Source organism: Melanostigma gelatinosum (assembly GCF_949748355.1).
Source record: "Melanostigma gelatinosum genome assembly, chromosome: 2".
Lineage (NCBI taxonomy): Eukaryota > Metazoa > Chordata > Actinopteri > Perciformes > Zoarcidae > Melanostigma > Melanostigma gelatinosum.
Genome location: NC_136635.1, coordinates 23,307,511 through 23,335,357, shown reverse-complemented (window position 1 = coordinate 23,335,357; position 27,847 = coordinate 23,307,511). Strand labels below are relative to the sequence as shown.

Genomic DNA, 27,847 nt, shown 5'->3' with positions numbered 1-27,847 from the left:
TTGTAGCAGATTATGGTTGAGCTGGTTTGAATACTGTACATATACAGTCATTTTGAACCAGTGGTCCACATGTGGTTCAAATTCTGAGAAAGAAAACACTCTTCTCAGATGTGTGTGTGTGTGTGTGTGTGTGCGCGCGCGCGCGTGTGTGCGTGTGTGTGTGTGTGTGTGTGTGTGTGTGTGTTGTTGTTGGTCTACAGGGCCTCCCGATAAGCCTTATCTGCTCCGGGATTCTCCACATGAAGAAGCTGCGTCTCTCTTTCTCCTCTGTGTTGCTCCTCGGAGTTTCTGTCCAAGGTGCTGAAATCTTGCTGCTCCGGGGACGGGTCACGTGACTGCGCTTTCTTCCCTCTGCGAGAACAGGATGCAGTGTGCGCGCTCACTCGCTCGCGTATGTGCGCGCGTGTAGGCTATGCACGGGGACACCTCAGTCCTCATCATGAGCGATTCGGGCTCACGAGGAAGGCTTTTCTAAGACGGCGTCGGCGGCAGCTGTAGTCTACTGTAGTGTGCTCGCAGCGTGGAATTAGTGCAGTTGAATGCGTAACTTTGACTCTACGTGCATCCTTTTCTTTTTTTCCTTTTTTATTTCTTTCACCGTTGCAGACATTAGTGTGGCAACTGTGGATGATGGGCACGCGGGAGTGGGCTGCTGCCCACCAAGTCTGACTGGGTTTCGGAGGTGCTGAGTAGAAGAAGAACATGTAAGAGTCCGCAGGCATCCCCCTCGCAGAACCTCTCGGATTCACAGACCAAAATGCAGAAAGGGATGAGACTCAATGACGGCCACATCACCTATCTGGCTCTTTTGGCGAAGAAGGATGGGACGAGGCGAGGTTGCCTGAGTAAGAAAAGCTCAGACAACACAAAATGGCATTCAAAGTGGTTCGCTTTGTTGCAGAACATGCTTTTTTATTTCGAGAACGACTCCAGCTCACGCCCCTCCGGACTGTACCTGTTGGAGGGATGTGTTTGTGACAGGGCACCGTCGCCGAAACCGTCCCTCTCAGCGAAGGAATGCTTAGAGAAGCAGGTGAGATATCGATCACGCGAAGCTCCCTTAAGTCCGACTGACTGACACTGTCGATGTAAATCGTCTCAGTGAACTCGCAAATGCTACTTGATGTGTCTCCTGTTTTTTGGAGAAACTTGCTTTCATCAGTGTGGCCCTCGGTGAAAGACTCATTTACGCGAGGAGGTGTCTGTATGCGCAGCAGAAGCGCAAACGACAGAGTTGTTGTTTTTATCCCAACATCTATTTATCACGCAAACAATGTCCCGGAGATGTTCACTTGACGTTCGGTGTTACGTAATGGCGTCATTCTAACTGATTGATTGTCTCGATTCTGCACTAAAATAGCCTCGCAGCCAGCCTCAAATGCAACTCATCATGCAGTGGTTTAAAGTTGACAGGATGAATGCAATTCTCTGAGGAACTTTGCAAACACGGGACCTGGTTTACCTTCCTCCACTTGTTTTCTCTCTCTCTCCTTATCATAACAATATGTGTTGCAGCACATTTATTTTTATATAAGAGGCTGCATCCCCCCCCCCCCCCCCCCCCCCCAAGTGCTCAGGGATCGCAGCGCATGGGGAGTAAACTTAAACAGCAGCCAAAGTTTGCAGGTTGCCATCTTGCGGAGGAGAGCTGCCCCTTCCCTGTCGTTTTGACGTATTGATTTAATTCCTTGTCTTGATATTAATAGCATCCTACCTTGGCAACTGCGTCTCATGCGTTCATAGCGGCTTGGTTCATTTGATAGCTCTCTCATGATCATATAGTGTTAATAACGATGAATGAAACCCAAACGATGTCCCAGGCATGCTTTTGTTTTTCAGTACATCCCCCCTTCGTTTGAATTCCTCAAGCATTTAGTTCCATGGATTAACATGTGTGAGGGCTACACAATTTCCACTTCTTTTTTTTTCTTATGCCAGTGTGACAGGGTCAGAAATAATCTCAGGGAAAGCATGGTTGCTTCTAGCGAAAGTGTTTTGAAATCTTAGGAAGGCTGCTGCTGGAAGGAATAAACCTCGTGGCATAAAAGCATTTCAGAGCCAGAGAAGTGGCCAAGCTGCTGCGAGCTATGACTGCAGTCACCTTTTGAAATCTGCCCTGCCAGCTGCAGTCTCTTCTGCTTTCCCTGCAGCACAGCCGATGAATAATTGAAGTCAAAAGTCATTTTATCTGGTCAGTCATCATAATCTTCGTTTATAAGGGGGGGAAAAAAGGTTGTCACTGATTTCCACCAATGTCATTATGTTTAATTTGGCATTTATTCTCCTTTTGAGCGGGTATGAAAGTTTCCACGTGAATGTAGGAAAACCTGGACTTCCTCTTGCACTGTCACTATATAACTGTCACTATATAACTAAAAGTGAGACAGACAAGTTTCATTCTGAAAACTGTACACATCGTGTTTGTGTCATGGCATTGGAGTGTTTTGTCTTATTTCCATGCGTGCAACAAATGAGCTTGGCCGCGCTGAAACCGAGGACGTAGGGGTTCATGATCCCCTAATTACGCCTTTGAATGATTTTCAGATTATAGATTTAAAGAGAAAAACAAACTAATACGGGTGCCCACATTGCTCTGGACTCACAGGTGTTGAAAATAACTCCATTGCAAAAAAAAAGTTCAGTTTTAGATGACTTAGCTTCTGTACTCCAGTGAGTCTTCCAAAAAAATCACCAACTAATATCAGATAGACCCAACATCCCGTACAAATATTGAGCATATCATATGTTATCTGAATATGCAACATGTGTTGGGATACATATTCTACATATTTTGTTGCTATATTGTCAGACTCAAATTTTACTTTTATTATTATTATTAAAAACAATCCATTGAATTATACAGCTTCCTTACTGTAGGTCAGGGGTCATGCGGCTCTTTAGCCCCTCTGTTGCGGCTCCCTGACTCTTTGTGCAAAAAAAAAAAAAAAATGTATTTATGTTTATGTTTTTTGTCAGTGGACAATCTTTCAAAGGGAACACTTCATATCTTGGAGTTTGAGGTAATACTGTGTCACGGAAAATAAAAAAACGTTTTAATATTTAGTCAACTAAAATGTGCGTCACATCCTATTACGTCGCCGTTAAGCGCCGTCCCCTGCAGGTGGCTCGTCGTGATTGCAGACTCGGTAAGGTTGTCAATGGATAAATCCAAAAAAAGAAAACTCCTGGAAGAAAATAGAGAATTTAATTCTGCGTGGACGTATTTATTTGCGTTCACTGCCAACAACGCTGGCCTACCTGTATGCTTAATATGTGGCGAGACATTTGCAAACAACAAAAAATCGAATGTTGAAAGACACTTTCAGACCAAACACACAGCATGTGCTGGAAAAGATCACGCTGGAGATGCGCTAAATATCGCTCCCGCCTCACAGATGACAGCCTGCAGTCCTGTTTGAAGCTCAAAGTCACATCTTACAGCCCTGACATAGAGAAACTCTGCAGCGATGTTCAGAAACAAAAGTCACATGAAACAGGTGAGAACACTGTCATTTAACAGGCTATTATCTTGGAGAAAAATATTAATTTTAGATCCTGAACTGATGTAGTTGTGTTTTTATGTTCAGGCGCGACGGTTGATGGCTGTCTGAGGAAAGAAGAGGATGACATCGCACTGAAATGGACTTTAGTCTTACTTAAATACAAACTGCCTATTTTTTATCTTCACTCATTTTAAGATATTAGGCTGCAGCTATATGTTATATTTATTTCAAAGTCAGCTACTTTTTATTTCATATTTTTTCCACAAACATGGGGAGAGGACCCAAATAGACTTGACTTGTTCCGTGTTTGATTCACTTCTGCAGCTGTATGTTACATTTATTTCTAAGTTATTTCCCACAACTATGGGGAGGACTCGAGGCCTGCATAGTTCTGTGTTTAGTTCTGTGACCTCAATGTAGGCCTACACATGCCAGTGTATTTTTTTCTCCTCTTCATGAAAGTTAAAATAGCAATAAAATGTCAATAATTGTCTTTATTCTTGTTCTATTATTTCATAAATACAACAAACTACAGTTTTTGTACATATAATATAACTATATATAAAACGTATGTAAGCTGTGATATCGAATAGCTTTTGCGGCTCCAGACACATTTTATTTGGTGGAAAATAGAGCAAAATGGCTCTTTGGACAGTAAAGGTTGCTGACCCCTGCTGTAGGTTGTAGGATCCCAATCCTGAGTTGTATTATTTAAATGTTACTGTATGAATGGCAGATGAAGGCTGGACACAGGGTATGAAGTCATTATGAGTGATGTGGCTCTGACAGTTTGCGGCTGTTTTCATTCGCTGTACCTGGTGTTGCTGTCCATGGAACTGAACTCTGCTGTCACGTCATGTTCTTCAAACACTTGCCCTGTGCTCTTTGTTGGCAGAGCTGTCAGGATTAGTATATCATTGTCACCAAAAGGGCATCATACAGATGTGCCAGCAGAATTCAGATGATTCACAACAAGTAAATGCATGTTTATTTTAGAAGAGACCATTTCCCCCCCCCCCCCTGTAACATATTCAAATTTATGTTTTTGGGGTTACAGTCCTCAGCAGGAAAAAAAAAACAATCACTGGTTGTTTGTTATTTTCCTAACAAGCAAGATGTTACAGTCATGTGAACTTTGACAGAGAGAGATTTTTTTTATTTTTTACCAAGTAGTTTTAGTTGCCTAAAATTAGCCAGAACTAAATGTAGCAGATCAGAAAGAACTTCTATTTGTCATATGGCTTGTTTTGCAAGACACTGACGAACAACCCACTTTGTCATTTAGTTATGAGAACTTCTTGGCCACTCTTATGGAGATGTAAACTATTAAACTTTGCTCACCGTTAAACCTGTTTCCTTAAAACCCTGTCAGGACAAGAGCTCTATTCTTGGGATGAAATATGGACTGAGTGACATCTATGATGACAGCTGTTCATGCAGGCTGCTGCAGTGAATTTATTTCAACAGTGAATTAAATGAATTTGAAAGCCTTCAATTAGCATAACACTGTCTTCTGTTCAGCACGTGTCCCTTTACATAATATGTGTCAGGAATAAATTCTCTCAGTTTTCTGTTATTTGTGTGGGGGTGTGAAATTTTGTGCGCACATATATGAAATTTGGATCCGCATTTGCACAAATGCGTGCTTTTCATGTGCGAGAACCGCACGCTTCGTAGTTGGCAATCCATCGTGCAAGTGTACATGTCATGTGTCCACATCTGTACATCTTGTCTGTGGCTTGAAGTCTGCAGTCGCCCCACTGTGACCCCCTGGCATGCGCCGATGTCGATCTCTAAAAGGTGAAACGAGGACCGAAAGAGTAATCAATGCTCCAGGTATCTGAGGGCATACAGATTTCCTTTTCCCTTTCCCCCACTCTGGAAAAACAAAGAATGACACTCGAGTCAATGAGCAGACTGCACAGGTCATCTGAGGCAATGTGATTGTAGATTTACTGACATTAAACCTGGTACATATGCAGATTACAAGAGGTTTCTGATGAGCGTCTCAGTGGTGTGTCTGCATGTACTGTGTGTGTGTGTGTGTGTGTGCGTGCGTGTGTGTGTGTGTGTGTGTGTGTGTGTGTGTGTGTGTGTGTGTCAGAGCTGCAGGAGGAATGGTTTGGGCGAGTGCTGGATCTTATCTGTGTGACAGGGAGAGGGACAATGCAGCGAATAGATGCCAAGCCAACTGCCACCTTGCAGGGCTACAGCGCTTTTTATAGCCCTCACTCCTCAAGAAGGCAAGAAGATCTTTCTCTGCCTCCCTCTCCGTCTGTCTCTCCCTTCTCATTGTATTCTTTGGAGTGTTCTACTTTTTAAATGTTCTTATTCCCCATTTAGAAGGCGAGCTACGTTTAAGCCCACAGTTACTATGGCAACCCCTATTTGCATCTGAAAAAAGTGCATTTGAAGGGGCCAACGAAATGTGCAACAACATGCCTCTCGGCATTGTGCTTCACTTAGCAAGTGCAGCGAATACGGGCATGGAAGAAGTGTGAGGTGGTGAGGGGTAGAGCGGGGCGGGTGAAGTGGAAGTGCTTGATGTGTTTTTGTTTTTACTGTTTTTCTTTGTTTCACATAAACACATTTACAAAAGAACAAAAGAACAAAAGAGAAAATAATCTAGTTAACTTGACTATTGTTTGTAGGGATTTCTGTGAGGATTTTCTGGAACTTTTTAAAACTCTACAGAATTTATTAAGTCCACTCTAAAACAAGTCATCTGTTCAAGATCGTGTTTATAAGCAACTCACAGAAAATTAGAAAAACTCTTGAAGTATCATGGTGATAAAACAATGTTGAGTAAGTATTAAGTAAGTTATTAATAACTTCAAACAGAACATTAGGGCTCTACATTTAAACATGTATGATAGAAAAAAAGTAGAACTGAACATTTGAACATGCCTTTTTATCGTCTGGGCCTACTCGAAAAAGCATTTTTATTCAAAATAAAACTGGATCAAAACATTTTTTTTGAGAAATTACTCTTTAGTATAGTTTATCATGATCATTACATCGTGGTAGTAAGTGTATTTGAATTTTCTCTCAAGTACCTTTTGTCCATTTTAAACAAGGATTTACTGGCTATATCGTCTCACACTACAGTGTCTCTGTGGCAAAGAGAAAGGCTTGACATAACAGCTCACAGGAAGCGAGAGATTGGAAGCACATTATTGACAAAGGCCCATTCTGCTGCTCATCAGGAAATATGGAACATTACTCCCCTTCACAAATGATTTGCTCTCGGCATTTGGGAGGGATAAAAAAATCGAATATATTGTATTTGTGGGGTCTATTTACAATGCATTAGTGTTGTATAATTTGATGTGTTTCTACTACAAATAGGCTGTCTGTACTATTAATGCAATGACCACCACTTTGTTGATTTGAGGATTTTACCTGATAAGCCTATTAGAAAACAATTCCACATGCATTTGCCATAATTGCCTTTTCTGAACCTTTAAGGCTGAAGGGTCACTGGGGATAATTGGCGAGGGAGTTAAAATGGGCGAGGACACAGAGGTGTTTGTGTCACTGAAATGCAGCCAAACCACTGGGACAAAGCAAAACAAAATGTGGCGTCAGTCGAGAGGCTTCCACCAATTCAGAGGTGAGTTGCCAGGTTACAGGGAGAATGCATAGAGGCTTTATAATGAATCTCTCAAGACTTTTCCCTCAGGATCTCTCTCTCCCACTCATTCACACACATGGGCATGCATGTAGATACAACTTCAAGTTTAACACAATGTAGGTTTATGAAAAAAAGACGGTCAGTGATGACGAATCATCCAAGGTTTTCCCTTCGATAGGCTTTCCTGCAAATCTTTAACTAAAACCCTTTAATATATACTGATTGTCTTATTACATGCTGAGCAAATATTTGACTCTCTCCATCATTTCTGTTTCCAGTACTACTTTACCGTCACGTTCAATCATGACAACCAGAAGGCTCTGGAGCTGCGCACGGAGGACGTCAAGGACTCTGATGAGTGGGTGGCTGCCATCACACAGGCCAGGTATGACCTTTCCCCTACATACACACAGTCAGCTGAGGATGTTGAGGAAGTGTGTGTGTGTGTGTGTGTGTGCACCCTGTGATGTAGGACATTGAAAGGGTTTTTCAAGTCTATCGGGTTGTAAGACTCGATATGCTCAAAACGGTCATTTGGAGTGCTATAAACATTTAACTTTCAAAGTCCACTAACAAAAAAAAAGAACATCATACAGCATACATATCTGCCCTTTAAATCAATTGTCCTGTGTTCTCCTTTGAGAAAAGAAAGTCACAAACCAAAAGGTTTGGTTTCATGATGGCATCCCCTAGATTTGCAACAATTCAGCATTCTCTCATTATGCAGAGCAGACGGTCACACCGAGCCAGACAGCAGCACAAGAACAAGAGTCACAGGACAGACACTACATTCGCTTTCCTGCTTAAGTGTCCTTCTTATCCAACCCGTGAACATGCGTCTTGTCCTGCAGCTTGTCAATCAAGCGATATAACAAACATTCACTTGGGAATCGTGCACTGCTAACATTAAGCTGAGCTAGCTAAGTAGCCGCTCAGCTGCAGCATATCAAAATGCATGTAAATGGGTCCGCAAATGTCACAAAGAGGGATGACGAAATGTGATTTGAGTTGGACCTTAAAATGAGATGTAGTTGTATCCTAACAAGAATCGAATGTAAGGCTGTACTAAGGCACAGCGGTGCTTTGAGCTAAATGCTAACATGAATATGCTAATATGCTGAACCACAATATCGGACTAATGCAAATTTCACCTGACCCAAAAAGACTGGGGATCACCAGAGTCATGACGAAGTATTCTCTCGGACCCATGAATGTTTAAAAATAATGTCATGGACATTTTCTAATAATTGCCACCCCTAGAAGCCCGCTGCTAGTATGGCTAAAAAAGCATTTGTGTTCGCTCCAAAAGTCTCATTAAACTGACTAAGATGCTTAGGAACACAACAGCATGTAATCAACCAAAATATAAATGATAATCTGCTATGTCCTCTCCAATATATTCTGCCTTCAGCTCAAAATGAATGCACAACATAAACTTTCCCACCATTCTTCTCCGCAGTAAAATTGGGAGCAAAATGCCCCTTTAAGATTTAGAGACAAAAGAGGGTCATGAAAGCCAAGCGATACAATCACTCTAAATGTCAGCAGTGTGAATTTGTCAGGTGAAAGGTCAATTAATTGAACTTATTGATTAGTTCTCAGTCAGGGCAGCAGCACTTACTGTAGTAAGATGGCCTGTAAGCATGTTCTACGCTGCAGGGCAATGAAGATCTGTATTTACATATCATTATATGGCCTTTATTGAGGTTTCTTGAGTCTGGATGCCATTTTCTAAGGCTTTGAATTCTTTTTTTAACTACTATTTATTTCAGCGCATTTACACTTTGACACACTGTTTTGTGATGTTGAATCAAATTAATCTAAAACCTTTTGTTGAATTGGGTAATGCTCAGAATAATTGCTCATGCATGCAGAAGCAGGCTTTACACATGGCTTGCTAAGCCCACAAGTATTTGAAGAACTGGTTGCGTAAGTGGCTGCGCTCGGTGCGGACGTAAGGTCTGTGGTTCAAACATATGCTGATCAGAAGTCTCCTTTTGCTTTGATAAATCTACGGCGAGCCCATGAAACACACGGTAATGAGGTCCTTACAATGTCTGTGTGCGTGTCTGTATAGTTACAGGAACCTGGCTACAGAGCATGAGACCCTCATGCAGAAGTATCTCCATCTACTCCAAATAGTGGAGACGGAGAAAATGGTTGCCAAGCAACTTCGACAACAGATAGAGGATGGGGAAATCGAGATAGAGCGGCTAAAATCAGAGGTAACTTGCCTTGTAATTTCATGCTGGTATTACCTGTGTGTGTTTGTTTTTTGTTACCGTATGGTTTACAGAGACGGAGAGAGAAAAGATTGAAGTAAAAGTAGTCAGTCACAGAGTATAAAGACAGAAAGGGCAACGGACAAAGGTCACGACCCGGATTCCAAACCAAAATGTTGTGAGTTCAAAGCAAGCGTCGCAGCTTGCAGCGCCCCCGGGATGTCCTTGTTAGAGTCTGTGCAGTACGGTTACTGAGTGGTTTGTATCCTAATTATACAGTCTAAAATGGATCAAATACATCTCTCTTTAATGTGCTAATGGCTCGCTCCATTTGAATTGAATGTTTTCAATATGCATGAATCAGCTTCTATTGTACCTGATACGGCCGCCTGCACCACAAAATGAAAATCAACTGTTTCACTTTCCATGGCTAAAACGGGAAGTAGTAATGGATTTTGGGTTGTTTTGTTTAGTTTCAGTCCTTTATTGAAAGCAGTTTTTCTCTGGTCTGTTCTTATTTATACACTGTGTGAGTCTAATGGGAGTAAATGAAAAGGGTTGAATAAAATGAAATGCATTTAGATGCAACTGGTACCGTTTGTTCATATGTGAATCTTTGAAACCGGCTAATGGACGATAACAAAGTTGAACAAAAACCAAGCAAAAAAACATTCAGAATCATGATAAAAAACAGTGAGTGCAGTGAGAGAATAATATATGACCAAGATCAAGAGCAGGATTATAGATGCGTACAGTGTGAGGTACTCAGTCAATGCAATGTTGGATTTCAGATCGCTGGACTGCTGAAGATCAATGAAAAGATCCAGTCAAATCCAGAGGTGCCTCCCAGTGAAGACGACACCGAGATCAAGAAGATCAAAAAGGTGAGGTCTGACTGCTTTAGTGCTGCGCCGTTTTAAAGGAGAAAACCTGAATCACTCTTCTGTCTTCATCAAGAAAAACCAAAGCAATGCAAAGAGGAAAGCTAAGCGGGAAGCAGAAAAGGACGGAAGGGAAGTTTGATCTGTTCCAGCAGAGATATACGTATGGTTTCTGAAACAGGTTTTATTTTTAACCTTCATTTAGTCAAGGAAGCTCACTCTTGTATTCACAGCAGGGAGCTCCTCATCCACTACAACCACAGGCTTGTTCTTCAGCTCGACTGAAGCAGCTGCCTGCTCCTTAATGAAGCTGGAAAGTTTTAGAAAGGCAGTTACTTTAAAGCCGAGAAGGCAACGAACCTAAAGATAATTACGACCCGATTCTGCTGTTCCCCTCAGCTCTACAGAGCATTTTTGTGCCTTTGAGCTCAGTGTTTTGGTTTTTACCGCCTTCAACGCTTCTGTTTTGGTGTACTCTCTGTTCTCTCGACTAAAATTGTTTCCAACTGCAGCAGGTAGCTATATTTACACCTGTGCACCGGTGCAACATGTTCAACTAGTATTAACAATATAGATCACAGGAGGTGGTGAAGACCAAAATGGAGCATGAAGGAGAATGAATATTGAATTTGTCAGATCAAAAGAAACACTACTGCAGGATGTGTAAACAGGCAACTGTTTGCTAGCACGTACTCCACTTTATTAGGTCATAATATGTGTTATTGTGATACCCCCAAGTGACCACAAAAATCAATTAATGCGGGTTTTAGTAAAACCACTAGGAATTCTTTCGCATTCTTTGACAATTCTCACACAGTGATGACCCAAACACAAGCTGGCTAAGCTTGTCTTCATAGCCATTAGCTTCAAGATATGGATCTTAGTCTGACTAGGTGCATTCCTCTTCGCCTTGTGATGTTGGACATCTTGATATTTACTTCCAGGAAGGACTACTATCTACATCGTGAAGGGGAAGAGTGGCAGTGACAGTTCGTCACTATCTAACAATGCCTCATGTAAACGATGATAATTGTCTTAAATAGTTCATGAAATACAAAAAATGTCTGTGACTCTATTGGAATACACTTTTTTTTTTTTTAATGAAATGTTTGTTTTAATGTACATGGAAATATAAGTAGCTATACATATGGCTGTCCAGTGAAAATTAGCTACCTCCTAATTATTCCCAAAGTTGCAGGATAAGTTGAAGCACTAAGTACACCTTTTTTTATACAGAAAAGTAGCCTACTTATTAGGCTGGTAAAACTCTTCCAAAACCCACTGGATTACCTCATTATAGTCACAAATCCATGCATGCACACACAAATGCAAAGAATGGTAGCTTAACTTGTGTGTGCTAACCTTTTTCAACACAGGTCCAGAGTTTCCTGCGAGGTTGGATTTGCCGCAGGAAGTGGAAAACCATCATCCAGGACTACATCCGTTCACCCCACGCTGAAAGCATGAGGAAGAGGAACCAGGTTGTGTTTAGCATGCTGGAGGCCGAGGCCGAATACGTCCAGCAACTCCACATCCTGGTCAACAACTTCCTGCGGCCGCTGCGCATGGCCGCCAGCTCCAAGAAGCCGCCCATCACTCACGATGACGTCAGCAGCATCTTCCTCAACAGGTGGCTGGTGCTGAGACTGGTTGTGATAGTGGGACATTGGAAGCTGCCAATGCTTGTGAACAAGAGAGGGAGAAACAATACCTCATGACCACTGTTTTGCTTTGATTTGTTTTTTATCAGTGAGACCATCATGTTCCTCCATCAGATCTTCTACCAGGGCCTGAAGGCCCGGATAGCCAGCTGGCCGACCCTGGTGCTGGGTAAGAGACACGGAGACTACCCCTCAGTCACCCACACAACATTTGGCTTGTTTTTGTTGGGGTTTGTTAAAGGGTCAGTTCCCCCAAATCATACATAAAAAATATCTCCCTGAGAGAGTCGCCAACCAGCTTGTGGCACTCACACCATGCAAAAACATTTCTCTAAAAACAATGCTTTTTTCTCACATGATTCACACTGTAAACAACATAACGCCGGATGATTTTGTACTTGTGTCCTACTTTAATTTAAGTGTTTGCAGAAAGTTTTACAAATAAAAAGCAATTTTTATTTTTTCATGGTGTAAGATTTAAAAGAAATAGCCTGTTTTTAGCTTTTGCTCTTGATGTAGTGTCAGAAAACATATATATATATATTCATGAAGATTTCTGCTTCTCTTTACAGCGGACCTGTTTGACATCTTGTTGCCCATGCTCAACATCTACCAGGAGTTTGTGAGGAACCATCAGTACAGCCTGCAAATCCTGGCCCACTGCAAACAGAACCGAGACTTCGACAAACTGCTGAAGCAGTACGAGGCCAAGCCCGACTGTGAGGAGAGGACACTGGAGACCTTCCTCACTTACCCCATGTTTCAGGTGAGACTTCAGGGTTACAGTGTTGGTAACAGCAGTTATATTATATGATCCGTATACATTGTGTAAAGTATAAGCCTGTACACGTTGTTTGGTGCATGCACATGAACCTTACTTCCTTTTGAAAAAGGTCTTTGTGCTCAAACAACACTGTGGTGAAATATGTTCAAATGCGGTGTTATGTTTACTTTTCCGATGTACTGACCTGGATTAAGCCAACTTGGTGTACCTGTAGGTAAACATCAAGAGTTATGTTCGTATTATAAAGCCATCCAGAGCCTTCTTACAAAACTATGGCTTTTCACACTTCTCACACTCGTGTAGTGTTTTTAACAATGCACAGTGCCAAAATGCGTCATATGTCCATGTTTTGTCAAAATCACACAGTGTTGTGACATATTACTTATGAGTTAGACCTTTATTATAGCCAATTTGTTTAATTTGTATTCATAGTTGTGTTGTTTTTGAGATTCAAGCAGCTGCATATCGGGTCTTTCAAAGTGAGAGACATCCCCATTTGACAGAAAATATCATTCTGTTCTGGTCTAAACTGGACCAATGATTTCTGGAAAATGGCATTTAAGTTTAAAAGACATTTAATCATGGCTCCCCCATCAGGGCAACAAGTGTAACATTAAAAACCCCAAATGGCTTCAATGCTTTATCTTTCATTTTTCATAACTTGTGACATCACTAATACAGCAGTTCTGGCGTTAAAAAAAAGCTGAAAACCAAAAATAAAAAGTAAGAATGCCTCTATTAGAGAATCAATGTTATGTGTGTGAAAATGAATGATTAAACAAATCTGACCATTGTGAGACGTCACCATAGAAAACTTAATTAAGTTTTTAATCTAATCTAATCAATAATGACATGAGGTGCAAACAGTTGTAGCACTTTTGCACAATAATCTGTGTTCAAATGAACTGAGGTTTTCAAAGCTACATCAACAGCAGAACAATTATGTTTCAAATGAAAACAGTGGATGTTGTGGTGATGAAAGGAAACATAGTGTTTCATGGTGAATGTGAACAAAAGTGCCAATATTATCAGCTCTCTGGTAAAAGAGAGGATCTTTTTGCTTCCCAGGCAAACCCTGGATGGGATCCATGAACAGTTAATTACCAGTACAAGGCCATTCGAGCCAAGATGTTTGACACTGCTTATGAAAAGCTTGAAATCTCTTTTAACACTAAAAGATTAAAGATACCCATTTCAACAACTCATTAAAACACCTTTCTGTCTCTTTCCCTCTCAGATCCCTCGTTACATCCTGACGCTGCATGAGCTGCTGGCTCACACCCCCCATGAGCATGTAGAGAGAAACAGTTTGGACTACGCCAAGTCAAAACTGGAGGAACTCTCCAGGTATAGCTCTATCAGTCAGTCAATCAAGCGATTGAAAATATAATGTACATTGTGCTACAGTACATGTTAAAGCTCACTCAGTGTGAATGAATGGATACAGAGATGTCTGTCAGATTCATGCAGTGATTTTGTGGAGGGATAGTACATTTAATGAATTCAACAAACAACTTGGATGGTGAAGTTTCTGATTTTCATTCTGTACCTTCAGAATCATGCACGATGAGGTGAGCGAGACGGAGAACATCAGGAAGAACCTGGCTATTGAGCGGATGATTGTGGAGGGTTGTGAAGTGCTGCTGGACACCAGTCAGACATTTGTCAGGCAAGGTAAGTGAGAGAAAATTGTGAAAAGGGATTATTGTATTGATTTGTTTGCAAACTTTATACTCAGCAAATTCACCAAAGATGATTGTAAACATGTAGGGTTTGAAGACTCATTTATTGCCTTATTTATACAAATGTTTCTCTAATTAAGGAGGCCACATCTGAACCCACAATACCAAACGAAAGGTCACACAACCAGCACTGGACAATTTACTTGAAACTGTACTTTATTGTTCATTACACATTATACTCATTGGAAGAGGTTTGACGACTGTCCTAATTACCCAACGGCAAAAGTATTGCGTTACATTACTTGTTAGTTCACGTGTGCTACTCTACTCAGCTTTGTCAAAGGTACTTTTACACAACAAACACCCACATGTCAAATATTTTGTATTCAACTTGTGTAGAAATGGAAAATAAGATGTTGTAGTTTAACAAGGCCTACAATTTGGAGGAATTTACTGACCTTAGCTTTGGTGCACAAAGCTTTCTAGAGGACCCAACCTAAAAAAAAAGGCACTTTAACACGCCCAGACTTCAAACAAAACAATAACTCAAGACCCTTTGCGTCCGGACTATAGAGGTGGAAATCAACATTCACTTTGATGATTCAAATCATATTGTCAGTTCAGGTCAAAGATCCACTCACTGACTTTGTAGTTTGTCTACTTTTCTTCCTGCTTAGCAGCACATCAACGTGCAAATGCGCTTAGCCTCAGCATTCATACCGCTGTGATGTTCAGCGTTCATTCTGACTGTCTTCAGCTCGTTCAGTCTGATTCTGGTCCAAGCTGTCATAATCAGTTCAATACAAAACTAGCAACACAAGCACTGCACATATGGTTAACAGCTAATTACCATGTTATTGATGAGTTAATTGGATTATGATTGTTTCTGTGGTTTTCACAGCCTTTTAATAGGCTTTTAAGGAGGAAGTAACGTAGGGTTTATCACAGCAGAGCTGACAACAGTGCTCTCAGTCACCGGTGAGGGGAGCTTCTCTGCTCACAGCTAAGTCAGTTCAGTCCAAACTGATGATTAACATACGATCTAAGTTCTGGTCAGACAGCAAACTAGCCGACCCGAGATGTCAAAGTAACAAAGCATGACTCAGTAAGACCATACTCACCGGCACGGCATACATTATTTGTTTACAGTTTTATACATCAATTCTGCCTCATACATTTAACACCGTCCTCACACATCTCCTCTGTGGTGATGCATCACATATAATCTCACCCAGCTGTTCAACACCTTCCTCCATCTCTGCAGACATGTGAATAAAATCACTGATTGCTTACTCACAAACACATACCTGTTATATATTTCACTCTAATCGCAAACTGCAGACGACAGAAGTCTAAATGTTTACACACAATTTTACTCTGAAGATTTACAGATACAGTAGGAGCAAACATTTTGTGCGTTTGTCTTCAACTGTAGCCGCTGATATTACAAAGAGGTGTTGACCTTGTGGTTCAGGAATAGCTGAGAGAGTCATTTGGTTATTCCTATAAAAGGCTTTCGAAGGTTAAACACCAATTATAAGATCAAGGTCAAAGTCACTTATACTGTGTTTTCTGTGTGTGTGTGTGTGTGTGTGTGTGTGTGTGTGTGTGTGTTTGTGTGCGTGTGCGTGACACTCCACAGGTTCCCTGATCCAGGTGCCGATGAGCGAGAAAGGGAAGATCACGAGAGGCCGACTGGGCTCTCTCTCTCTGAAGAAAGAGGGCGAGAGACAGTGTTTCCTCTTCTCCAAACATCTCATCATCTGTACCCGCGGCTCCGGGGGAAAACTACACATCACTAAGGTACAGTAGGATTGTACTTCAGAGGACCTGATATTAAAAAAAAGATACAACCCAATTATTGAGGTAAACTTTTTTCTTGAAGTTTCCAGTAAAACAGATCAAATGTCTCTAAATTGGTTGAAATTTCCACGACAAAGCTTTTTGCCAATGAATATAACATATAATATATATGTATTATAATTACAATTTAGTTTATCTTCTTTTTCTCCAGAAAACGTTTTAGTCACATCCAATAAAATCATAGCATTGACCCAGCGTTTTAATGGCCCCGAAGGAGACATTTACAAAGTCGGTACCTTTGTCAGCAGCTTTTGTTCAGATTTCCTAAAACTACAAAGAAACCTCCACTGTCCAGCAAACTGTATAATTGTGACCTTTCAACCCTGTCACAGAATGGAGTGATCTCTCTCATAGACTGCACACTGATGGAGGAGCCAGAGGGAACAGATGATGAGTGTAAGTTACAATGTACAATAGATTCACAAGTTTATACAGTTGAAACATACAGTAAAGCTGTGCAAATTTTCAGTAGCTCAGTAAACTACTGGACTTGAATACTTGCAAACCTTCCCAAAGACAAACTGGAACAGTCAGTGATCAACATTTAAATTTCTGTCTGTGCAAAATATTTCCACGAGGTTAACCCTGACTCCGAGCACTTTGCATCATTTCTTCACTTCCACAGTCACTTTTGTTTTGGGAATAGCTAAACTTAAACAGTTACAACAACAAAACTGCAGATGAATAACATGTTACATTGTTTTTCTGATCAGTTCAGTAGTTTCTTTGAGCCCTTTGGATACAACTCTCCAAAATGTCTGTCCACAGAGAGCTGTAGACTTTTTTTCTACAAAGATATTGTTTCGTCACTCACCAGCATCAAACGTAACCAAAACAATCCCATTCACAACGGTTGAAACTGGTTGAAATGGTGTTGGTTGCACATTATTTAATCAAGCAAACCACAATGGATCATTGTTAATAGTAGCTTTGTGCATTCATGCAACTCGCTCTTAATTAGAAACTGCAAATGGAAAACACATATCTGCACTTTAAACACGTATAATGTCAAACTCCATACTGGTCTGGGAATGTCAAGAATGCAAAAAACGTCACTGTTGTAAATATTTCTGAATGTATAAATCAATAAAAAAAACAGAATAATCATACATGACACAAATCTGATTTAAAAATGAATGTTTGCCCTCTCAGAACTTTGAGCTAGACTCACAATTACAAACTGAACTTTGCTAAAGTGTAAATTTGTTTCAATGTTATTTTGTCATTTCTGTTTTCTTGTAAGTTATTCTTTCTTCTCACAATGTTTGCTCTCAGAATATTTTATTTTACCCTGTCACAGGAAAATAATAATTGTTGAACATTGCAGCCAAAGTGGAGCGGAGTGGCCCGGACATAGAGCACCTGGACTTTAAAGTGATGGTGGAGCCCAAAGACGTCCAGCCCTTCACCGTCATCCTGGTGCCTTCGTCCCGACAGGAGAAATCAGCGTGGACAAGCGACATCAGCCAGGTACGTGTTGCTCAACTGCGTGATTAAAGACTCAATGTGTTCCAAACAAAGCGATGATTTCACTTAAGCGTCATTAGATGAAGAGAGTTTACATTACAATTGAAGTAATCAAATTAGAGCTGAGATTGTAGGCTGCAAACATCATTTCGGGACAGAACGTAACATTGCAAAGATTAGAACAGAACAACTCTCATGGCCGTTCGGGATAGAAACGTGTATCATCTAACGTTTGTTAACTCCCTCTTGCTATGTTATAATCACCAACTGCCTTTTTTCTGTCTGTCTGCGTGCCTTACAGTGCATTGACAACATTCGCTGCAATGGTCTGATGATGAACGCCTTCGAGGAAAACAGTAAAGTGACTGTGCCACAGATGATTAAGTGAGAGTCTGACACCACGCAGAAAGACATGATACATGCACAAACAGAGATTGGCATTGGCATTACATACATACATGAAAAATGCATGAACAGGTGTGCCCAAACTCTAATGTTTTTAGTGCTATACTTGTGAGGACCCTTAGCGACATAACATATCCCCCATGCTCTAACCTTAACCATCACAACTACATGCCTAACCCCAACCGAAACCTAATTGGACCCCGAAACAGCAAGTTAAATAAGTGAATCATCGTTTTAATTTTCTAAAATCTTCTCACTTTCAAGGTCTGAAATTGGTCCTCATAAAGATTACAAGGGCACACACACGCACACACACTAGTCTCTTACAGTTGTATGTATACACAGCTGAATATTCACCATCGAGTTAAAATGTCAAAATTAGTACTTTCTGATATTGTATAGATTTTTGTAAGTGTGTTTTTTCAAGTTTGAAAACTACCCAACCCATAGTCATGTTAATGCTTTACCCACTGACCCACATGTGACCATAAAAATGTACTAACTGGAGGTGGTCTGCATAAGTACTGGGAGCTAAATCCCTATGAGTCACATTCCTAACCTCAGTTAAACCCCAACGCAGGTCAGACACCAGCTTGTACTGTGATGATGTGGACATCCGCTTCAGCAAGATGATGAACTCTTGCAAGGTGCTGCAGATCCGCTACGCCAGCGTGGAGCGCTTGTTGGAGAGGCTGACTGACTTGCGCTTCCTCTCCATCGACTTCCTGAACACTTTCCTCCACTCCTACCGTGTCTTCACCAGCGCTGACGTAGTGCTGGACAAGCTCATCACCATCTACAAGAAGCCCATCAGTGCCATCCCTGCACGGTGAGTGATCCCCCGAGTGAGGCGGTTCCAAGAGGTTTAAGGGATTTTATGAGCTCACTGGTGTGACATCTTTCACACCAACCATATTTCATTTGCAGGCTAATAGGGAACGTTTGAAGATAGCACTCCGATGTCTTGTTCTGCTTACTCTGTGTGTGCACACGTTGTTTTCATGTGTTTGATCATTTATTAGCCTGTCGAGATGAAATTTCTTCACATCATATTTACAGTATGCGTGGTTTTTATTCCACACCTGTGGAATGTGGGAAAGTCTTTATCTCTAGTTCATAAGAAAATGCCTGCTACACTGCTACAAAGGCTTGAATACCAATTAGCAGCATTTGTCAGGTGTAAAGAGGTCTGCAATCAGCACTTTGATACGTGACTCATTTAGCCATGCTTGTTGGTTGGTCCACCACCTCAATCCAGAAATGAAATATTTTATCGATATAACTATTGGATGGATTGCCATGTCATTTTGTACAGATATGCATCGTCCCCAAATGACGGATCTGACTAACTTTAAGGATCCTCTGACTTTTCATTGACCACCATCAAGTCAAAGTTTTAATAAAGTTTGGTTAATGACCAAATAATTGCAAAACTCATGTCATTCTATTCGCATTATCACTGTAATCACGGACGTTAGCTCAAAGCACCACTGTGCCCAAGTGCAGCTCCACAGGGCAGCTAACTTTGCTGTAAGTAAGACTCTTAGTCCTGTTACAGTAAACCAACATGGAACAACTAGCCGAGCTCCAAAGTCAAACGAAATCTCCAGGCCCATCAGTCCAAGAACAGCATCATTATTTGACATGTGAAGGCGTCGAAGGCAAGTTTATTTGTACAGCACCTTTCAACAACAAGGCAAATCAATGTGCTGTATGTGGCGGACTTGAAATGCATGACACCAGCCAAAGAAAATGAAAGGGAAAGTGTCTCAACCAGCTGAAACTGCAGCTGAAACAGAGGGCCTGCACATCGCCCACCTCTGTAACAGTGTTTGCAATTGCAATCAAGTTAATTCAGAGTTACTGCAGTCCCTCTTCAGGAAGTGGTTCTACCTTTAAACAAGTGAGCTAAAACAGTTTGTTACACTTAACTCCTCCAAGCACCTCAGTGCCAATCCATGTAGATTCTGACAGCTGAAAAAGGAACAAAGTTTGAAATTTAATTTTCTCCGAAGGATGCAGCAACAGTGCTGTAATGGTGCAGTGGAATGGTAGGACTTCCCCCGTGTCTGGATTTGTCTTTGCTCTCACGTGGACTGTCTGTAAGCAGCCCTTCATGCTATCGTACCCTGTCCAGGTGAGAAGGGACGAGAGGAGAGGCAGCGAGAGGTCACACCAACACATCCTCTCGTCTTCTGTCCGCCATCACAGTTAATTGGGTCCTGCGTCCACCCACCTCTCCCTTACCCCTCCTCTTCTTTCTCATTCCTCTCTTTTACCCTTTTCCGTTCTCTCACTTTTATTTTTCTTTCCACGAGTCTGACCATTCCTCTCTCCGCTGCGCTGTCACCATGGCAACCCTTCACTCTGCTGCAGGACCCCACCCTCTCCCTCTCTCCTCCTCGTCTTCTCCCTCTCTCCCTCTCTCCCTCCCGCCCTCTTTCTCTCCCTTTCTCCCATCATCTGCAGCAGCTCTACGGTATTAAATATTGATGGTGGTGTTTTTCACCCAGACCTTGCTCTCCTCTCTTGCTCCTTCTTTCTTTTTGTCTTACTCCTCTCTCTTCTCCTGCTTGATTATCTCCTCTCGATTTTCCTCTTTCCTGCTTGACTTGTGTCCTCCCTTAACTCTCCACATTGCTTTTTGTGTTTTGCCTTTTTTCTTTTCGAACTCCCGCTTGTCTCCCTCTCCTGGCCTCCCTCAATTCCCATCTTTGTCATTCTCACCTCCTTTCTTTTACAAATTTAGGCGAGGAGACACAACATGGCTGCAGCTAACACCATACAGGGCTGGAGGCTTCCCATTCGCCCACTCCCAGCCAGCAGCCTTCGCTGTGGTGGAATCCATATCCACTATGTTGCTCCTTTCTCGCCCCCTCCCTCTCAGTCTCACTGTTTTTGCCCCGCTTTTCTTTTTTTTTTTGCACTGCACCTCTGTCTCTTTCTCCCTCTTTCCCTCTCCCTTCCTCTATTTGGCTCCCCTTTTCTCTCTGTTTCTCTCTCCCCATGTCTCTGTGGGCCTCCCCTGGGCTGGTTGCTGTTGGCAGCACCCGTGCCTCCCACACTGTCACTTGACATGCTATTTATAGGCCTTCAGAGGGGGTGGCTCTCAGTGCAAGAAGGATGCTGTCTTAAACAATGTAGCTTAAATAAAAGAGGCAGGAGCTCCCGAAGAGCCCTGTGGTTAATGTGTTCCCTCTCTGCTTCTGTGTACTGACACCAAGTGCACCATTCCACCCCCATTATTACAAATTCTTCCCTCTCTCTCTTATTCAGGTCACTGGAAATAATTAACCAAAAACCCCAAAAGTGATGTTTGTAGTTGTGAAAGATGTTCTTCTTAATGTTCTTCTGTCTTTTTTCTGCTTTTGCATTCTCTCCTCTTCTGCAGTTCTTTGGAGCTTTTCTTTGCCAGCAGCCAGAACAACAAACTCCTCTACGGCGAGCCACCCACGTCGCCACGTGTCAGCCGCAAGTTCTCTTCCCCTCCTCCGCTCTCCATCACCAAGACGTCCTCGCCCAACCGCCGTCGCAAGCTTTCGCTCAACATCCCCATCATCACAGGGGGCAAAGCCCTGGACCTGGCTGCACTCACTTGTTCTCCAAATGGCTATGCAAGCATGCACTCCACCATGTCACCCTTCAGTAAGACCACCCTCGACATCAACAAGCTATATGTGTCCAGCACCATGGCCAGCAAAATCCCCGATGAGGGAGAGACCAAAGCCGAAGGCAAGGCGGAGGAGTCTGTCCTCAACAAGCAAGGTCAGAATCACTGTCCATGGGATTTTGCTCAGTTTTAATGAGGTTCATGTAGTGTGGAAGCATTTTCACAAACCCACTGTCATGCTCATATCTTGTATATATCTTCCACTCATACTAGAGCAACTTTGACTGTCAATCCCATCAAAGTTAGACTGGTACTGAATATATTTAAGAGGTGAAATAAATAACAAATCAGCTTCTTCAACAGTTTTCTTTGAGCTTGCACAGCAAAAGAGCAGCAGTACATCCATGTGTTTTTTTTTCAAATTAAATTTGAATGTTTTGACACTATGCCCCAGTCGTATCATTGCCAGCTACCACCAAGCTCAACCCAGCAGTTATGCTCGTACATCACTTTCATACACGTCTCCTCCTTGACTGCCTTTTTTTCTTGATTGTGAAAGACTTTTTTTTTTTCTGTCCAGATCTGTCTGTGAGAGAGGAATGTGACGAGGACCCAAGACAGAGTGACGAAGCAGAAGCAGAAATGTCTCCTCCCAAATCACCATCAACACCCAAGAACGTCAAGTCAAAAAACTCTGGTGCAGTATACTTTGTCTCTGCTCCATTGTGTTACATCACAGTGTTCTGTCTAATAGGCTCCATGTCCGCGACATCGTGTGATCTACTTTTGAATACCAACCCACCAGTTTAAAAACAAACGAGTTGGCAACATTGTTAAGTAACTTGGCATGAATGTAAGAGCTGGCAAACTAAAGTAGCTTAGCGCTTAGTGCTAGTGACATAGAGCACTTGCCAGTGGAGCGTCTTGGCGGATTAGAAAATGACAAAATAAAATCAATAATAATAGATCATGTCAATAACAATATCATTAGTAACACAAAGCACAAACAGGCATGCTGTTCTTATGCCACATCCTCTATGAGCACTTTAATGAATACTTCCTGCTAGCAGATTGCATGATTCAACTTGTCAGAGAACCAGATAATGTGAAATGAGCAGTTAAACGAAAATTAAATCAGTTTTAAAAAGAGCAATTGTCCAGTGGAGTAGTACCGAAAAGACCTGTAGCAGAAGTAACACCAGTTGGCATTGATATACAGATTAGGCAGGATATATTTCATGACAGTGTGTTCGCTTTCATGCATAGAGATATATGAGAAGATTGATACCATTTTTATGTCAGTAAATTATGTAAAGAAGAAGCCACTGCCCCCTGCTGGTTAGCTTAGCATAACGACGGGAAACAGGGGGAAACAGCTAGCCTGGCTCTGTCCAAAATCCACCTACCAGCACCTCTAAAGCTCATAAATGAACCATAAACCCGCAGTAAAACCACAGCGCGTTGTTAATAAGCTGTTTTCAACCTGTGTTGCCTGTTTGCTCATCTAATCTAACTGCTGTTTAGCATTTAACATTGCTGGCGGTAGTTCATATTTACTCTGCAGACATGAGAGTGTTGACTACATCTACTGTATTTTTAGGCAAGACATAAGCGTATTTCCCAAAATTTCAAATTTTGCTTTAATGCATTTGAAACATTCAGGAGTTTGACTTATTCTTAAAAGATGTCAGCAAAGCAGAGGAAACAGGTGGCTGTCTCAGAATAGACGAAATGGGTACATTTCAGGTCCAAATCACGTTTTCTGTGGAAATCAATAATATCAAAGGCAGCAGAAGGTGTAATTTTGTTTTTTACCATCAGATCCCTTTTTACCATCCAACAGAGTCAGATTGTGCATGTGAGAAGTGCAAAGAGGTCGAGATGAGAAGAGTAACTCATAGAGTTAAATAAACACTGCAGCAGTGGACTGTATAGCAAACTTTTTGTTTTCGGAAAATGACCAGCGTAACAATAACCAAATAAGGGCTTGATAAAAACCACCCACAGACTCCTGGCCCTCCCCGTACCGCACAGAGAGGGAGCATCCACCCCGTAGGTAGTCGGGCACAATTCATCCCCAGCGTGTTCTCTTCCCACGGTGCTGGATACAAGGGAAGCCAGTGCCTTGTGTGAGTAGGTGGAAGGAAACCTTGTACCTTAGCAACGATGTGCATGTTCTTCTATACCGCCCCCGGCTAAACGGAGGAAGGCAGGGAGGAAGGGAGGGAGTGAAGGAGGGAGGCAGAAACAGTGGAGTGTACACCGTCACTGCCACGAGCTGCAGGACCCACTGTGCTGGGTTTGTTTTAGCTCTGTGTTGCCCTCCACTGGTCAGCAACGTGAGCTTGATTGTCCACAAATAGTAATTCCAAAGCACTTTGCAGAAATACATTTTAATAGCTTAACAGATGAGCCACACTCAATTCCCATTTCAGCCTAATCCTGAGGCTCAGAAATATAAGAGTTGTAATATTGTTTTTGTAAATAAAAAATGCTCTAGTGGAAGTATCCTTTAACCGTTTGATGACAAAAATGAAGAGTAGTTCAGAGTTTTAATCTTATAAAAGTCCCTGTTTTTTTTCTCCTCCCTGTAGAGTTTTCCCTGTTTTCCTTCAACAATGGCATGGTGGTGTCATCTTGCCGGGAGCTGGACAATAACCGCAGTGCTCTTTCTGCTGCCTCGGCCTTTGCCATCGCCACCGCTGGTGCCAATGAAGGCACGCCAACCAAGGAGAAGTACCGTCGTATGTCGCTCGCCAGCACAGGTCAGTCGCGTGAGGGGATGCTACTTCAATTATTACGATTAGACTATTATTATGGAATTAACAAAAGCAGCATCTCATAGCTAGTATGATCCCCACCAAAAACCTCCTTGTTTGGATGACAGATGACTTTGAACAACAGTTAATTTCTGGTTGAAGAAATTCGCCTCAGTGACACACAGTAGATAAGCAAAAGCATAAGCAGTTTTATGGCTTATGACCACCAGGGGGCCTCCAAACAAATTGCAAATGTCTGTTTCAGTGATATCTATTATCTGCTTTGTCTGTATCTGGAGGCAGGAAATAGTGTTACATCAGTGTGAGAATTGATTTTCACTGCGACTTTGTTAAACCGGGTTCCAGGTTTTGCGACAGACCAGAGGAATGGGGACAAAGAGTTTGTTATCAGGAGAGCTGCCACAAACAGAGTCCTGAATGTGCTGCGTCACTGGGTCTCCAAACACTCGCAGGTACAGTTCACCTTTCCCTCGATCGTTTTCTTTGTTTCAATCTATCTTTCTTGGCCTTTGCAGAAGAAAGACAACACTTCTGTAATGACTCTGCTGTTGTTCCTGTGTTTATCCTCAGGACTTTGAGCTCAACACAGAGCTGAAGATGCGGGTAATTGGCTTCCTGGAGGAGGTGATGCATGACCCGGAGCTCCTGACACAGGAAAGAAAGGCAGCTGCCAACATCATCAGGTTGGTTTTCTGTTATCATCGCTTGATGGCACATAAAGTCGTATATGACACATTTGTTTGTCAGCTCCCTTTAGAAAAAAACTTCTGCAAAAGTATTTCTGATGCCAGCAAATGTAGATACAGTACATCCCCGGCCCCTGTTGGACCGCCACAAAACGGACCTGGACACTGACAGTGAAGCTATAGAAACTTAAATCTTTTCCTCTGAGCAGCAGTTTCACATTGTACGCTCGTACAGCAACAACCTGTCAGCATGCCCTACTGCTACTAAACATTATCAACCTGAGGAGCTGAAGCCAAAAGTGCCTGTAACCCAAACTGAACAAAGAAAGAAAGGAATACCCAGTGTGCTGGGTCAAGTTGAGCACCTTTGAACAGGTTGAGTCCATTTATGTCTACTCAGGTCATGTCAATTGTGGACAAACCTATCAGATAATGACACTTGTATGTTTTGCATGTAGGACTCTCACTCAGGAGGACCCTGGAGACAACCAGGTCACACTGGAAGAGATCACACAGATGGTGAGTGAAATAAAAGGCCCTTTCAGTATAAAATAACCCCTGTACCTCTTAACAGATTATTACACATCCTGTAGAAATGATTTGGGCTTTAACTGTCAAAATGTGTGTTTGTGTTTGTGTCAGGCCACGGAGGACTGTAAGACTGAGCCGTTTGAGAGCCACTCTGCCCTGGAGATAGCTGAGCAGCTCACGCTGCTGGACCACCTGGTCTTCAAGGTGATCCCATACGAGTGAGTACACAGGCATGTGCAACGCAAACACACAAACACGGGCACTTGGTCTCTACGATAAAAAATGATAAAGGGTGATAAAGTGTGGGGCGGGGGGGGGGGAGTGAAGGGAAGCACACACAGTAAATGTTGGTGTGTTTTTCATTGTTGATTATTTGAAAAAACATTTTCTTCTACAGGGAGTTCTTTGGTCAAGGCTGGATGAAGAACGACAAGAACGAGAGAACTCCCTATATTATGAAGACAACCAAGCATTTCAACGATGTATGTGTTTACCCTGGCATTGTGAAAAAAATGCAAATGTGTATTATAGATAGATGAATGGATGGATGGATGGATGGATGGATGGATGGATAGATAGATTTATTGATGCTCATTATTATTACCATGTATTTTTTCTCTCTTTTTGTCAGATCAGCAACAAGATCGCCACAGAGATCCTGCAGTGGGACGATGTCAACATGCGAGTGGGGGTGATCGAGAAATGGGTGGCAGTGGCTGACATCTGTCGCTGCCTCCACAACTACAACGCCATGCTGGAGATCACATCCTCTCTCAATCGCAGCTCCATCTTCCGCCTCAAGAAGACCTGGCTCAAAGTCTCCAAGCAGGTAACACACATTTCTGACGTTGCTTCCCGGCAGTGAAGTTAACTGGGTGCAAGATTTTCAGCATTTAGCGAAGTAATTGGTAATAAAGTTTAGCTTGCCCTAAAGGAGTAGTTTGCCACTCTGGGAAATACGCTTATTTTCTCTCTTGCCGAGCGTTAGGTGAGAAGATCAATACCACACTAAATATAAGGCTTTACGGGGGTGCAGGGACTTCCTGGACGTGAATGTGAATAAACATGTTTTTTTCAAGCTTTTTTTATTCAGTCATATTGAAGAGACCATTTCAAACTTAATTTTTTTAAACAATTTGTCTCAAAAAATAAACAAAATGAAAGGAAGACGACATGCTCTTAGTGAGGCTGATAGTGGTCATTTTGAAGAGCATTGTCCTCAGTTCATGAAACTCTGATAAATATTTAAATGAACAGTTTTGCTTTGATCCATTTTCCAGACAAAGACTGTGATCGACAAGTTACAGAAGCTGGTGTCATCAGAGGGGCGATTCAAAAACCTGAGAGAAGCTCTGAAGAAGTACGTATCTACAGCTTTTCACTCACACATTGTGGTGGAGGAGTTTCATACATTCCCCGTTATGTTTGAGCACGATATCTCTCCAGCTGACCCTCCTCTTGTCCTCAGCTGTGACCCTCCCTGTGTTCCCTACCTGGGAATGTACCTGACTGACCTGGCCTTCATCGAGGAGGGAACACCCAACTACACCGAGGACAGCCTGGTGAACTTCTCCAAGATGAGAATGGTAGAGAACCCTAGTGTGCTGAAGTACACACAATAACATGAACATGTTGTTGTTTCTGTCTTAAATTGTTTTTATTTCATTTGTCTCCAGATATCTCACATTATCAGAGAAATACGGCAATTTCAGCAAACGGCTTACAAGATTGATTATCAACCAAAGGTGAGTTTTTCTTAAGTATTGTTTTATTGTGTATTTTATACTTTTTCATGTCTTTGATTAGTTTTCCTAATAGTCTGTACTGTTCAGTAAAAGTATATATTTGCTCAGAAGAAGTTATTTTCATCATATTTCTTATTTATCAAGCTTACATTTCCGTTTGTTCCAGATATGCATGGCATCTTGGGACACTCTTTTAAAATTGTGTCTGTGTTCATTATTACTTTAGGTTGCAACGTACTTGCTGGACAGCAGTACAGTGCTGGATGAGGAGAGCCTGTATGACGCGTCTCTGAGAATCGAGCCCAAAACTTTATCATGAAGAGGATCGCTCTCTCTCTCTCTCTCTCTCTCTCTCTCTCTCTCTCTCTCTCTCGCTCTCTCTCTCAACCCTCA

At 42.0% G+C, this 27,847-nt stretch overlaps 1 protein-coding gene across 1 annotated transcript; it reads left to right on the top strand.

Annotated features, from left to right (window-relative positions):
* Nucleotides 1-757: 757 nt before the first annotated feature.
* Nucleotides 758-27,773, top strand: LOC306787725 (ras-specific guanine nucleotide-releasing factor 1-like; the record flags this gene model as incomplete). Its single annotated transcript, XM_079282970.1, has 27 exons — nucleotides 758-1,033; nucleotides 7,416-7,522; nucleotides 9,215-9,362; nucleotides 10,151-10,243; nucleotides 11,617-11,870; nucleotides 11,991-12,070; nucleotides 12,474-12,667; nucleotides 13,923-14,032; nucleotides 14,241-14,359; nucleotides 16,010-16,170; nucleotides 16,563-16,626; nucleotides 17,558-17,700; nucleotides 17,999-18,081; nucleotides 18,683-18,931; nucleotides 21,494-21,867; nucleotides 22,293-22,414; nucleotides 24,309-24,477; nucleotides 24,838-24,944; nucleotides 25,063-25,175; nucleotides 25,637-25,697; nucleotides 25,821-25,927; nucleotides 26,107-26,191; nucleotides 26,341-26,538; nucleotides 26,990-27,069; nucleotides 27,178-27,295; nucleotides 27,386-27,454; nucleotides 27,681-27,773. 27 exons carry the CDS (start codon nucleotides 758-760, stop codon nucleotides 27,771-27,773), a joined length of 3,777 nt encoding a protein of 1,258 aa, XP_079139096.1.
* Nucleotides 27,774-27,847: the final 74 nt, after the last annotated feature.